General features: G+C 39.5%; 1 protein-coding gene across 1 annotated transcript; it reads right to left on the bottom strand.

Moving 5' to 3' along the window:
- Positions 1-277: 277 nt before the first annotated feature.
- On the bottom strand, positions 278-15,802 carry NUDT21 (nudix hydrolase 21; the record flags this gene model as incomplete). Its single annotated transcript, XM_084256858.1, has 7 exons — positions 278-299; positions 1,970-2,096; positions 2,780-2,855; positions 4,155-4,244; positions 9,935-9,998; positions 10,817-11,017; positions 15,687-15,802. The coding sequence occupies 7 exons, from the start codon at positions 15,800-15,802 to the stop codon at positions 278-280; spliced, it is 696 nt and encodes a 231-aa protein (XP_084112984.1).
- Positions 15,803-16,049: the final 247 nt, after the last annotated feature.

Raw genomic sequence — 16,049 nt, 5'->3', positions numbered from 1 at the left:
CCATGTTTAAGGTCTGTCACTTGTCAACTAAAGTCTAGATATATCAATATAAAAAGTATGTGTCAATAATATCCTGGGATCTCTGCTACAATACTACTTATTAGAATGTGCATGACTAGAATGTAAGACAAGGCACAGGAGTTGTACTGTAGACTTAAGCCAATCTAGTTTCCAAAAGTAACAAGACAAGCCACATCACATAACACTGTCTTGGTGTATACCCCAAGAGTAGTACTGGAGCTAGAGTCCCATAATCTTCACTGGCCTAAAACTGCCATTATCCCTTAACATTGACCAGCCTAGGGGGAGAAAAGAAACAATCCTCACCTGTAAGAATTTTAAAAGTTTAATGTGAAAAAACAAAACAAAACAAATACAAGTCCACTTTTCCTTAATGTACAAAAAAGTATGAGAACCCAAAAATAAACTAAACATCACATTTGTTTACACCACTATCTAGTATTCATATTAACTTTACTATTCAAACAACAGAAAGTGGATGGCAATTTAGGGTTGGGGAAAGAGAGAAAACCAAAGATTTTTTTCTACCATTTTATTCTACACCATGTGTATAGCTGTGCTCACAGAGACGGCTTCTTTTACTTCTCCGCTGTGCAGGAATTCAGTTGTATATAAAATTGAACCTATATTTTAAAAAGAACAATATCTTTATGAAAAACAGCATTATTTACATGGATTCTACCTTAGAGAAGATAAATGTATTTATAATTTCTACTCTCCCTTGACATTTTGGGCATTTTCTATACCAAGAAACACTGCTCTCATCTGTCACTTTAAACAATAAGTGTTGCTGAATACTAATTTTTAAAAAGTATAAGAGTATAACTTTGATTAATTATCCCCTACTATGTTCCCTGGTGAAAAAGCTTTTATTCTTCACTGTACTCTGACCACTCGCAAGTTCCTGACAATGGAGTGGTGATGTTACGTGAATGAGTAATAAAGTCCTTTTCTTTATGTTCCATAGTTAAAGTTGTAACCCTTCAGTGGGCCAAAGTAAAGGAGCCAAAGGCAAAGTTTGATTAGTGTGGAGAAAGTAGAAAAAATAATTTCATACTCAAGAAGTGCTCATATAAGACCAAAACCTCTGGTAGGCTTGTTCTGAAACTAGCATTCATTAAATACATACACTTACCAAATGCCTGGCACTGTTCTAAACACTTTATATGCTTTATTTTACTTAGTCCTCACAGGGAGTGGGGATTACCGCCTCCCTTTAGGGGTTAAGAAATAGGCCAGCAGTTATAATAATTTGTGTGATGTCACAGTGCCAGGGCATTGTGGAATTGAAATCCAAACATTAACTACAAAATATTTTCTTAACCATCAAGTTATTCTTCAATCCCTATTATAGTTGGTTCTGAGCAATTCAACCTTAAAACAAAACATTTCATCATTCTACAAGAAAGAAGGGAGGGAGGGAGGGAGGGGGAGGGAGAAAGAAAAGGGAGGGAAGAAGGGAGGGAGGGAGGGCGAGAGAAAGAGAAAGAAAGGAAAGAAAGGAAGAAAGAAAGGAAAGAAAGAGAGAGAAAGGGGAGGGGAGGAAGGGAGGGAGGAAGAGAGAGAGAGAAACTCCATGTGAAAATTCAAGACTTAATCCCACAAGACCCAATTTGGAGCCTAAATAAGAGTTGGTTTCAAAAGGGAAAGAGAATCTATTACACCGAAAGAGTCAATCACCACACTTCCATGTAGTCACCTCCCCTCATATTTGTTATACATTGCTGACTACTATTTTACCACCCCTTTTTTGAATAAATACTTGAAACTTATCAGTAGAAAATATCAGATGTGGGGAACAGCACTGAATACAAATGCCAGAATGTAATGCTGCAATTCAGGGTCTGTGGACACTTCTCACTGTATTTAACTGACCAAAATTCATGAATTAGCCCTTCTCAAGTGATTTAGAGTAGCTTCAATCAATTTACAGATCAACAAAATGTACAATTTTCCATACCTGCTCAAAAGCTGAGGGAGACTAGAAATGATAGGTCCATATCCTGGTGCATTGTCATACAATTCAAACAATGGTGCCGCTACCAGCTTGTAATTTTTAGGGACTGCAAACAAGGCTAAAATACAACAAAACAGAATTGATTTTCTGTAATTTCTGATATAAACACTGCTATATTTCAAGTTAAAAGTAATCACCAATTTTACATTTGAGAAACTTTTGGGGAAAAAAAAAAGAATCTTCATCAATACATTTTGATTTAAGCAAAGTTCACAGCCACAACTTTGAAACTGACTGACTCTCTAATGAAGTCAGTTATTATGCTATTAACAACTAAGAGCATATTGTAAGTGCTGGCCCTGGGAGAAAGAGGAGCGAGAAGAGCCCTGAGTTTGTAATTTATTTGGGATATAAGACTATTAAAAGAAATAGAATAATGACTTATTAAAATACACAATAGGCATTAAGATGCCATTTGAAAAAAATCAATTCACCTGTCTCCTATAATTTTCAATAGTTTGTCACATCGTGAAAATCAATACCAGTCACTAAACAGTTATTAAAAATAATAGGTATTTTAGATGCTAGTTAAACCTACATTCTCTCCTCACCCTCCCCAGAAGCATAACTGGAACATCTATGAGAAAAACGAGGCAATTCTGTATAGACATGATTTGTTGGTTTTGGTTTTACACTGAAGTCAAAAATTCAAGGATCTTGGAGAAAACACAAATAGACATTTCCATGAAATTACTCCACAAACATTGTCAGATGGCTGCCTTCAGAAATGAACTAACTTACCTTTCTCTTGAAGCTGAACCAAAAACAACTTCTTATGTTCCTTGGGTTTTGTAATATGTGCAGGAATGTATGGATACTAAAATAACAAATGAGAACAACCCGTCATTACCAAGACATCCCTTATACCTCCATACCTCTACCAAGTTCTCCCATTTAAGACATTAAGCTCAAATATCAACACTTCTGAGACCAAGCTCCTCATATCTCTAACAAAATTTTAACACGTATCCAACACTTACTTTCTTTACATGTTTATGCTCCAATAGAGTGTAAACCACTGCAAGAAGTAAAATCCTTTCCAGTATTTCCTTTATCAGGACCTAGCATCTAATGATGTACTAATAAACACATGCCTTAATAAATTTAAAATAACAAGTAGTAAACCATTCACCCACAAGAAAATTAAGCATGTACTCACAGGATTTACAACTTGAGAAATTTATAAATCAATGAACTACAATATTAGTGTTTTAGTAAAATAATTTTTTTTACTATTACCAAGTTAAATTTTCTAGAAACTTGGTATGGACATGTTTACTATATGAAGAGTTTAAATATTGTGGGAAAGATACTTTATGAGACATTCCTCCCTTCAACACCACCCCTACACACCCCACATGCTTCAGGAACACCAGACAAGCAGTCTAAATGGGGATCTGCCAGCCAAACAGCATCAAATGGCTTGGGAAATTGGAGAAACTGTAATTGTGGAGACAACTCTCGGGTAGTAAGCACTACACCAACTCCCATAGCACCCTATCTTCCTATCCCTCAGCTATACGAGCGAGTCAGAAGGAGAGGAACAGAACAAACACAGCAACTTCTGAGAAGGAAAAAGAGACAGCCAAGGTATAGATCTGAAAGAGACTTAAGAGCCTATCCTCATTCAAACAAGTTATAAAAATAAAGATTTTAAACCATCAGGAGTGACTACTTATTTAGTGATCTTAGGGGAATTTTCAGTATGATAGTGGTAGTACTGTTCTATATCTTTTAAAAGGTCCTATCTTTCAGAGATGTACAATGATTTCATTTATACAATGATTTTCATTTACAATTAAAATTATATGTAGGATTTGCTTCAAAATAATCCAAGGTGAGGGTATAGAGGTTGGGTGGGGGGGGAGGGTTGATGAAGTTTGACTATGAATTGCTAACTATTGAATTGAAATAACAGGATTCACTCACTAGCTTCTCTACTCTTATATGTTTGAAATTTTCCCTTAAAAGAAAAAATGCTTCTAAAGTTTTTATCTAAATTAAAGAAGGAAAAAGAGGAAATTTCAATCCAATTTCTGCTAGGATCTTCTAAAAGGCTGGAATTAAATCAATTTTCTATTTCCCCAAATGCCCAGAAAACAAAGTGAGCACTTACCTGAGGAGGTTCAAAATTTGGTCTCCACCAGTTACCGATGCAGTCATCAATGACCCAGTCCTGCAGGACTCCATCTTGACGACCTAGTATCTGTAAAAAAAAAAAAAAAAAAAAAAATAATAAAATCATATAGCCAATAAACCACCAAATATATATCCCCATCAATACCCTTCTTTGGTGAAGTTTTGGCAGCACCCCTAATAGACAGTGCTACTGTGCCCTCCATGCAGATTTTCTCTCTGTAATTTCCTGTTTATTATTATCTATGTCACTTTATCCAAGACAAATTAGTACTAGTTCAAATATTGGCAATCTAACATCACGTAACTATACAGGAACAGATCTATTGTAATACCCTAGCTGCACACCTGACTTACAGTTTACCTAGAGAATTCCATGATAGAAGTCAATTCTCTCAGAATTACGATGGCATGTTCCATGATCTTTTGGCTCCCTGGGAAGTCAATGCTATTTCTGATTTTATTTCTGATCTTGATGCTTTGTATTTAACCCATGTCCCCCCTCCTCTCCTCTCTGGGAAGCTGTCTGAAGCCTCTGCAACGTGGGTTCGATCCCGGCCGGCCAGTGAGATGCCCACATGGCGAGGTAGACCTCTCCCGCCTCGCCCACTGCTCCCCTCAGCAGTCTATTTCAGTCTGTCTGCCTATTCTGTTCCCCACTCTGTCTCTGGTGAATCCTTTCACCCTCCTGTACATCTGGCCTGTACCCTGGTTCTTGTATGCATGAATAAAAAAAAAAAACTTTAATAAAATTGGGGGGCCTCCCTGGTGGTACAGGTGGTTGTCGGAGCAACCCACATGGCGAGCAGACCTCTCCCGTCTCGCCTGCTGCTCCCCTCAACAGTGTATTTCGTCAGTCTGTCTGTTCTGTTCCCCGCTCTGTCTCTGGTGAATCCTCTCACCCTCCCGCACATCTGGCAAAAATAAATAAAATTTCATGATGATATGCCTTTCTCAGATGGAAAATCAAAGATAATCAAGTGTTTACTTAGTCAATGGCACACAACAGTTTTTCTGGAATCAACTAACTTCTGAGAATCACCCTAGACCTAAGCAAGTTATAGAAATAAGTATTCAAAATTCACAATTTTCATTTTTATCAGTCTATATAGCATAACATTATTCTTAAGTTCTTTTAATCAAGGTTATACTTTATACATTATAATTGGTCAAAAATGTTTATAAGATTTGTAGTAAGAGTAGTTTCCTGTCCCATTTCACCTAATCACACCACTGGCTATAACTTTCAACTCTTTGCTTCCTCCCCACCACCTCAGTTACCTGCTTTAAAAAGCATTCTTATTAAAAAAAAAAAAAAAAAACTTTCTTATTTTTCAATAAACTGTTAATATTTTAGCTTTACTAAAACAGCTTTACTTTATCTAGTACCGTATTACATTTAGTTGTCATTTCACCTTAGGCTGTGAAACTGTGACAGTTTCTCAGACTTTCTTTTTGATCTTGATAGTTTTGAGTACTGGCCAGTTTGTAGAAATCCCTCAATTAGACTAGGATTTTGGAGTGTGGGAAGATCACAGAGGTAACGTGCCATTCTCATCACAGCATGTCAAGGGCACATTCTATCAACATTATTTTTCTTGGATATTAACCTTGATCACCTGGCTCCGGTAGTGTCTATCAGGTTTTCCACGGTAAAGTTACATTTTTAACACATTCTTTATGACCATTTCTTGATTACTTTTCATTTTTAAGAACCTATAAAAAACAAAAAAACGCCCTCTACTGTGGATGAGAATTAGATCTTAAACCTACATCCCTCATTCATACTTGCTCTTCTACCATCCTCCCAGTATCAGTATTTGATTAAGTCAATAATATTTTTAATTAAACATGACTAGGTGAATAAGAACATTTAGTAAACTATCATTAAACTTTAAAGTAAGCAACAGAGTATGTAGTAAACTATAAGTACATTTCCTTACTTATATAACTAACTCATTTCTTCAGAATTAACAGCTGTTTCATTTGCTATAACTAATCCATCCCCACATCCTTTAGGCTTGAATTTCTTCACATCAACTTCACCTTTCCTAAGAAACATTTTTCTATCAATCTGCTCCAATCTGCAGATACTCTCAGCTCCCCTACACAGGTAGAGCTCCAGGGCTTCTCTCTGCCTCTCTGCTGTGTTGTGAGACTCTATACATTCTAAATCTTGTATCTTCTTTCTTATTTTTTTCATTTAGGTGAACACCTTGCGCAGCTTCCTGAGGAAAGGTACAAAGAGTTCACATTTTTGGAACTATGTCTAGAAATAACTTTATTTTACCTGACTTATAATTTAACTAGAAAATTCTACCACAGAAGTCAAGTTCTTGCAGAATTGTGAAGGCATGTTCCATGATCTTTTGGTTTCCTGGAAAGTCAATGCCATTTCTGATTTTGATGCTTTGTATTTAATATCTCCCCATCCTCTCTCCCCAACTTTGGAAACCTTTAGAATCTTCTCTTTATCTTTATTAATTTAAAATTTCATGATGATAAGCCTTAATATTCTCTACAAAAGGCAGGTCAACCTGAAATTTGTTATTTCAGTAAAGTTTTTTGAATTATTGCTTTGCTAATTCTTCCTTTTCCTCTGTTCTATTTATCTATAGTTGATATTGCTCCTTCTGGAATGGTCCACTGATTTTATCTTTCTTTTTTTTGACTATATTCTCTATTTTTATTCCACTGTGGTTGATTTCTTCAATTCTGTCTTCTAGCCCTCCAATAATTTTTCATTCTATTAACATTTTAAAAATATATTCATGAGTTTTTATTGGCTTAATAGTCTTTTTTAATGGCACACCATTCCACAGAGACATTCTCTCCTTTTATCATACTAAAAATACTGATCATTGGGCCTCCCCTGGTGGTGCAGCGGTTGAGTGCTCGCAGCCTCTGCAGCGCTGGTTCGATCCCCAGCCACCGGGGAGGGTCCCACATGGCATGCAGACCTCTCCTGCCACGCCCGCTGCTCCCCTCAGCTGTGTGCTTCGGTCCTTCTGCCTGTTCTGTTCCCCGCTGTGGATCTGGTGAATTCTCTTACCCTCCCTCATTTCTGACTGTACCCAGTGCTTGTTTAAATAAATAAATCTTTATAAAAATACTGATCATAATCTTGTTGATTGCTTAATTTTCTGTTTCTATGGAGTTTCTCTTACTACTTTTCATCTCTTTGTTTAGAAGCTTTCTCCAAAAGTCTGGTGATACTTAGTTATCTACTCACAACTAAGAGCAAAGCAAAAAGATGCTGAACTGTCATCTCTAGCTGTCAGCATTCTATCAATCTAGAAGTCCAGAAGTCTCACTATTCAGGATGTAAATTTTCATTTATTCTTCCCATACCCTTGAATTTTTCAATGCTTAGTGTTTTCCAATTTATTTCTACAGAGAAATCATGTACCAGGCACAAAGCGAGGAAGAGATTCTAAGTATATAACACACCCTATACAAACTGTCCAGTCAATTCAGTTTTCGATCCAGGCATGCCCCCACTTTTATAAGCACCTGGCAATTCCTCCAATTCCTCAGTCTTGTGGTATTCTGCAGGGCTGGGTCCTGAACTGCCCTTCTGCTTAACTGAGGTTTCTGCTTAGTTATGATTTCTCCATCTGCTTTCCAGAGCCTAAAACCTTTTCTTGCTACTGTCTCATTTCACACTTCCTTAATCCTACTGGATTTATATATTTTTAAATTACAGGTGATTTTAATTGTTTCTCCTGCTTTTCTGGATTTGGCAAAATATATATTAGTTTGTAACTAAGAAGAAGGAATGCAAGCTATAAAAAAAAAAAATTTAATGATAACATTCTAGTCTCAAGAAACCCCAGCAGGACCCTCCCTGGTGGCACAGGGATTAAAGACACAGCGTGATCAAGCTATTGGTAGCCACTCCATAAGCCCAATAGCCAGCCAGAGAGCTGACCCACATGGCGCAGCAGACCTCTTCTGTCTTTCCCCCTGCTCCCCTCAGCAGTATATTTCAGTAGATCCCCACTCTATCTACTTCAGTTCTGCTCCCCACTCTATCTCTGGTGAAATCTCTCACCCCTCACACTCTGGCCTGCACCCCAGCTCTTGTATGCATAAATAAATAAATCTTAAAAAAAAAGAACCTCCAGCAACCATGTATTCATTTAATTTATTTGGCCCCAAGTCTTCAGAGGCAGACATTAGAATGACTTTTCTTTTTTGGTTTATATATATAGTGTGTGTGTGTATACACTTTATATCATTATTTATTTTTGAACAATATTTCATTTCTTCTCCTCACTAGTCCCCACAGAATTCCCACCAAGTCACCCGTGAACCATCACCATAGTCTATTGTGCTTTTCCAACTGTTTTCATCCTTCTCCTTTCCCCTCCCCCTCCGAAAGTCTCAGATTTATAGTTTCCTGCTAGTTTTTTCTTTCCTTTGCCCCCCCGACTCCCCATCTCTTCTTCAGTTCCCCTATATTCCTCCTATAAGTGATACAATCTGGTATTTTTTCTTTTTCCTTCTGACTTATTTCACTGAGCATAATCCCTTTCAGCTCCATCCATGTTGCTGCAAAAATATGGAACACTGGGTCTCCCTGGTGGCACAAAGGGTTAACACCGCACTGTGAAGCAATCTGCAGCCTCTGCAGCACGAGTTTGATCCCCGGCCGGCGAGGGAGCTACCCACATGGCGCAGCAGACCTCTCCTGTCTTGCCCGCTCCTCCCCTCAGCAGTGTATTTCAGTCAGTCTGCCTGTTCTGCTCCCCACTCTCTCTGGTGAATCCTCTCACACCCCCCCCAATCTCTGACCTGTACCCTAGCTCTTGTATGCATAAATAAATAAATCTTAAAAAAAAAATATGGAACAGGGCCTCCCCAGTGGCGCAGCAGTTGAGCGCTGGGCTGCAAAGCTGCCTGCAGCCTCTGCAGCACCAGTTCAATCCCTGGCCACTGGCGAGGGTCCCACATGGCGCGCAGACCTCTCCTGCCGCCTGCTGCTCCCCTCAGCAGTTACTTCGTCAGTCTGCCTGTTCTGTTCCCCACTCTGGCTCTGGTGAATCCTCTCACCCTCTCATGCTTCTGACTGTACCCACTGCTTGTATAAATAAATAAATCAATCTTTTAAAAAAAAAAAAGGAACACTTCACAAATTTGCGTGTCATCCTTGCACAGGGGTCATGCTAATCTTCTCGTATTGTTCCAATTTTAGTAGATGTGCTGCTGAAGTGAGCACTAGTACAACTTGGGCAAAGCCTAAGACACATGCAAAATGAAAATAGGTTAAGAATCTCTGGCCAAAATTTTAGAGGCCTACTCTGGAAGAAACCTACATGCATTCAAATCTCTAGCTGCACAACACACTAGCTGTTTAATATCAAGCATATCACTTCAAGTTTCTGTGTCCTGGTATCCTTATTGGCAGAATGAGATTAACAACATCTACTCCCTAGTACTGTTGTGATAATTAGAATTACTGCATATAAAGCATCTAGAATAGTGCCCAACACAGCAAGTATTCAAAAAATGTTGGCTTTTGCTAACCATTACTGTTATTTCAACATTTCAATGAAAAATAAAAAAAACTTAAGTTTCAATTTTCAGAAAATAAACATGATACCAACAACCTGAGTTTTAAGTTTTATTTATTCAAAACTACATATTCAAAATAAAAACATCCTTTTCACAAGACATAAAAAGCCTAAGTATTCATTAAGTCAATGATATTCAGATAGGCAAGAATGAAACTGTCAAAATGGTCAAACAGACAAATACCTCTGTCATTAAGCGTTTTAATCCTTCAACTTCATCTTCTCCTGGGTTAAGTTCACCACCAGGTCTGCATAAAGGTTAAGAATTTCAGCTTTCAACTTAACACAATTTTAGGATAATAGGAAGAACACAATAACAGTTAATTCTACCAAGTAACTTAACCTATTTCAGAGTCAAATGATAAGGCAATCAAAGCAAACAAATGTCAAAGGGGGCGAGGGGGGAGAATATGCTGGAAAGTTGAATTCATAATGTTAATTCACCAGAGTTGCAGAAACCCTAGTTTTAAATAAACAAAATACAATGTAAATAAAAAATAATGGCTGATCACCAGCCCATTCCAATCTCTTCTCTCTAGAAGCTATGTAGTGATAATGGAGTCTAAACCAGAGAGGGAACAGACCACATCTCTAGGTCTGAAGAATGAGTTACTTTTCAAGAACTCCAATCTAAGTGTTTGAGACCTCTTTTTTTGGCACAATCTGGTCAAATAGTTGAGGCCTAAATGTACACTGAGAGATTTATGAGTTTAAGTGATGAAACTAGATGTTATCTATAAAAAGGTAAAAAGTATTCATTTCAGGAAAGAAATGAGTTTTTAGTAATGTTACAATGCTATCTAAAAATTGAGCTTAAACTAATTTGTTTCACAGAGCTTTTACCCTCAATTATTAACATCAGCAATGTACGGAAACATGCAGATATCTAGCTAGACAGTAAATGAGCACTGCACAAGAGAAAAAATCACTTGTTATTTTCTTTTTCTAAAGATTCAATTAATAGCAGTTTATTAAAATAAAGGACTAAAGGTTAAAATTGTATTTCAAAGTTGCAAAAAACAGCAATCTATTAAAAGTTGTCTTGTTAATTTCCAATGACACTTACAATTTGAAGAAAGTTGTTCCCAGCTGCAGCAGTAACACATGGGGTAGCCGGTGCTCATGTACAATCAGAACCCCTTCTACAGTCCTCCTCATTCCAATTTTATCAAATTCCTCCCTCATGCGCTGAAATCTGGCTGCAACAGAACTATCCTTCTCATAGAGGGGCTCTTTTGTACCAAAAGTGTAATTGGTAAGAGGGTACCTGTAATCCAAAGACAAACAACCAAAGATCCTAAATAATCACGACAGATACCACACAGCGGATTAGAATCAGGCTCTTTGGACTGGAAAGCCACTATTCCATTGGCTGGATCAAGCGGCTACTACATATTTGATCTTTCAAGCACAAATAATACTTACCCTAAGGTCCCTAAATGCTTAGAGAAGTGGCTATCTAGATATCTAGATATCTGCTAATCCTCTGATGTTAGATCAGGCTGCTACTCTATACAGCACTGCCAACCTGGCTAATGTACCCCCCCCTTTCCCCCACCCCCTCACTATCCTAATTATAAATTCCGTCAATTGTAGGAACTAAAGGGTATTCTTTTTTTCTACAAGATGAGCCACCACTTCCCATTATCTCTTCAGATATTATTTTCTATTTCTTCCAGTCAACTATCCTCAGGTTTTTCTGATATGACACTCTTTCCTCTTCAGATAAACTTTTCTTTTCCCTCGAAATCTTTTACACTAATTATATTCAGTATCTCTATTCTTCCCTTTTCATTTAAATCTTCTGCCCACCCGATCTAGGTTATTATTGAAAGTTTTCATCTTATTTAGTAAATAAACTCAAAATTTTCCTTCAAGATATATCTGTTAAAAAATCCCACACTTCTATTTCATTGCGTGTATCATGTTACAACCTCTTGATCATAAGCCTTACAGTAAGAAGTCCAAGTTTGCCTATCTATCCCCAAGGAATCTATTCTATCAAAACACCTTAACATTCATAGTCAACAAATACATAACCAATTCATCCAGTTATTCCTGAAAGGGGAGCAAGTCAAGATTACCAAAACTTTATAATTAATTCTAGAAGTCAAATTCTAGGCATGAATTAAGCAGCTCTAAACTAAAATATATCATTTCCAGCATGCTTTCAATTTCAAAAAATACTTCGTAGACCCAAAGCTGACTCTAACATAGTTAGGAATAGCAATCTCATACACCACTACGCACCACTTTTGTTGTGTTTGAATCACTACATTTTTTATCTATTTGCTCTCGTAGTTTAGCATACTCCATGTCAAGAAAGACATTTTAGAGCGATTTGCTAGTAGTATTAAGTTTTGGAAACCAACTGGGTTAATAGAGTGAGAAAGAATCAACAATTGGGCCTTCCCTGGTGGTGCAGCGTTTGAGCACTGGGCTGCGAGGCTGCTGGCAGCCTCTGCAGCACCAGTTTGCTCCCCGGCCGCCAACGAGGGTCCCACCAAAAAAAAAAAAAAAAAGAAAAAAAAAAAAAGAAAAAAAGAAAGAATCAACAAGAATCAACAATTCTTCCCCAAATTCTAATTCCAATTTGAGAATTCCATATTAGGGGTTGAAATGATGTTGATGTCATTCTAAATGATAAGGGAAATTCAAGGGTAGAAATGAGAGAGAGAAAGAGTGAGAGAGAAAGAGAACACATACTGGAATTGTTGGCAATTGAGCAGTAGAATAGAATTCCTTCAATTTTACACCTTAGATCTGTGAATCATCTAAGAGGAAATATCCAGTAATCAGTTAGAGATATAAACTCGGAATCTGACAAAAATTTTTGAAACTTATTTAAGATTTATTGAAACTTCCTAGATCTTAGCTTTCTCATCTGTAAAGTGAGTTGTTGGGTGATTAAATGAGTTACTATGTGGAAAACACTTAGAAGAGTTCTTGCTTCATACAGAATGCTCGACAAATATAGAGTCAATACTTTTTAGTTTTCATTTTTCTGCTCTTCTTTCTTCTCCTCTTTTTCTTTTTTAATGAAAATATGGGCCAATGGGGCCACCCTGGTGGCTCAGGCGGTTGAGCACCGCACTGTAAAGCTGTCTGCAGCCTCTGCAGCGCAGGTTCGATCCTGGCAGGCAACAATCCCACATGGAACAGCAGATCGCAGCAGATCTCTCCTGTCTCGCCCCTGCTCCCCTCAGAAGTGTATTTTTGTCAGTTGAACTGTTCTGTTTCCCGCTCTGTCTCTGGTGAATCCTCTCACCCTCCCACGCATCTGATCTGTACCCCGGATCTCGTAAAAATAAATAATCTTTAAAAAAAAAAAAAAAGAAAGAAAATATGGGCTAAGGAATTAACATCAATTTTTAAAGTAAGTTTTATCTGAGTAGCTTTTAAAAAAATTTATTTAATTTTGTGTACGAGAACTGGGGTGTAGGTGCCAGAGGTAAGAGAATTCACCAGTGACAGAGTGGGGAGCAGAACAGGCGTGTTTAATGAAATACAGGGCTAAGGGGAGCAGTGGTAAGACAGGAGAGGTCTGCTGGGCCTTATGTGGGTTAGCTCCCTGTGGGGGATCCAACTTGGGCGGCAGAGGTGATATCATGATAGCACTCAGACTTAACCCCTAGGACAATTTTTTTTTTAATGCTTAACATTTAGTTCTCACAACTTGAGTTAGAATTAAGGCTAGTCATAACACATCTCAATTGAAGTAGCCAATCAGTAAGATGTCTTCAAGATGAAATCAAAGAATTTTCAGCTTTGAAATCAGAGTGCCAGCCTAGACACACACACACATTATTCTCATCATACTGTGAGCTTTGTAAAGCCCGACTGCTGCATCTTACTTCCTCACCACTGTATACCCAGCATTTTGCCAGTGCCTGGTATAAAGCCGGCATTCATGCATTATTTCTTTAAAGAAAAATAAATTGGGAGAGAGTGGATTTGTTTCCAATTTAAATCACTGCTCAGCCACATGAATTGAATTCTTTTTATTTATTTTTTTAAAAAGATTTATTTTATTTATTTCTGCACACAAAAGCTGGGGTGTAGGGCCTCCCAGGTGGCGCAGCGGTTGAGCGCTGGGTTGCAAAGTTGCCCGCAGCCTCTGCAGCGCCGGTTCAATCCCCGGCCACTGGCGAGGGTCCCACATGGTGTGCAGACCTCTCCTGCAGCCCACTGCTCCCCTCAGCAGTGTACTTCGTCACTATGCCTGTTCTACTCTCCGCTCTGGTGAATTCTCTCACCCTCCCGCATCTCTGACTGTACCCAGTGCTTGTATAAATTAAAAAAAAAAAAAAAAAAGCTAGGGTGTAGGCCAGAGGTGCAGGGTATGTGTGTGAGAGAATTCACCAGAGACAATGGGGAGCAAAACAGGCAGAGCAGAAGGAGCAGGGGGCCATGTGGGTTAGCTCCCAGGCAGGGAGGATCCAACAACTTAACCCCTTGCGCCACCAGGGAGGCCCCTGAGTTGCATTCTTAACACCATCACTATTTCTGAGTACCATATTTACATGAGAAAAAGTACTGCAAATGCATCAACCCATAACTTCAATGGGGCAAAGAATAAACATTTTAACCAAGTTAATTGTACATAATGGCTTGATGCAAATTGATCCAGTAATCAAGGCAAACCAAGCGAAAGCTGTGAGTCCCAGCTCTAATGACCATTAGAAGCTATCTAGAAACTGACCTTCACATTTTTTAAAAGGAGGGTAGGTGGTCCTTCATTTCACAGCAGTATTCACCTATGATTTTTTAAAGTGATGTGCAATTAAAATCCTACTATGTCAATGTAACAGTTACAGAGATATTAACTTGTGTATACAAGTACCAACTAATTCCAGACTTCATAAGCCCAACATCTTTATTCCCTAGGTTTCCAAGCCAGCATCTGTTTGTAAGGGAGAGAAGTTTATTTACTGGAATACAAAACAGAGAACACCTAAAGTATCCCACTGAAACACCATTACCAGTAAACCCCTGCTCCTTTTAAACAATGACCAGCATAAACTGATCACTTTCTTTGAATTAGAAGCTACAATTGTGCGTCACAATTCTCAGAAACAGAAAAAAAATTTCGAGCAAGGAACAGTCCAAATGTCAATTAACTGCCACAGCAAATTTACTATTCCGAGTATTCTATGGCTTGAAATGCTTAGAAAGATGTAGAAAATAAAACGCATTCCAGCGGGTGCTCTGGAACTGCAATCTGGTTCCCCACAAGGCTTGAAAGGGCTCCCCCGCCCAAAACAGCATCCGCCCGCCCATGCTGCGTTCTTCCGGGTGCTCGGATGCCGTGGCTGCGACAGAAATGACACTTTAACCTTAGGACACTCCAGGTAGTCCCGGGCAAATAAACAAAATGTGGTGTATTCACGACCTGAAATACAGGACATAAGTTAGCCACAAAAACCGAAACCTGTGCATTACTGCCAGACCTCGAAATCTGCACCCAAGTGAAAAAGGTGGGGAAACCGAACCCCCAAAAAAGGACAACACTGCACCATTCATATCACATAAAAAGACATGAAACAATAACTAGCACAGGCGTGATGTGAAAGCATGAGACACTGGACGAAAACAGAAACACCGCGTTCAGTTCCCTCTGGGGAGGCTAGGGAAGTCTGAGTTTAAAGCAAAGTTGGGTCCTTCCGACGCCGACTGCATACAAGGGCATGAGCACGAGCCAGCTTTATGGTAAAACACTCTCACGTCGGCCTCTGACCCTCAGGCGCGGGAGGATGAGGAAAGAGCCTGAGCGCGCTAAAAAGGCGCGCACGCGCGGGCGGCTGTGGGGCTCGCGGGGAGGCGTGGAGCCCGCCGAGGGCCGGGGGCGGCGCCAGAAGACGACCTGGAGTCCTCAGGGGCGCCCTCGAGGAAGGCAAGCCCGGGAGGGCGGCGCGCGAAGGCCAGGCCGCACTTACAGGTTGATGGTGCGCTCCAGGGTGAGGGGCTTGGTCTGCTGAATGTACTTGTTTCCGAACTGGTTGACCCCCCGGGGCCAGCCGGTCTGCGAACGATTGGGCGGCACCACGGACATGCTGGCGAGCTCGGACACACGCGGCAGGCGGAGAGGGGGAAGCAGGGAGACGCTCCCTGTGCCGGTAGCGGTTATCTGCGGCCCTCTCAGCGGCCACCACCCGCCATTAACATGAGAGCGCAAGTGGCGGCGTACGCCCGCCGGAAGTGCGCCCTGAGCCTCTGGCGGCAGGAAGTAGCGAGGCGGTGACGTAGCCGGGCGAGCGTGCTTTGACCAATCGCTGGAAGGATGGTCTCAATATCTGGAG

Source organism: Talpa europaea, assembly GCF_964194135.1.
Source record: "Talpa europaea genome assembly, chromosome: 16".
NCBI lineage: Eukaryota > Metazoa > Chordata > Mammalia > Eulipotyphla > Talpidae > Talpa > Talpa europaea.
This window is presented reverse-complemented; position numbering and strand designations above follow the sequence as displayed.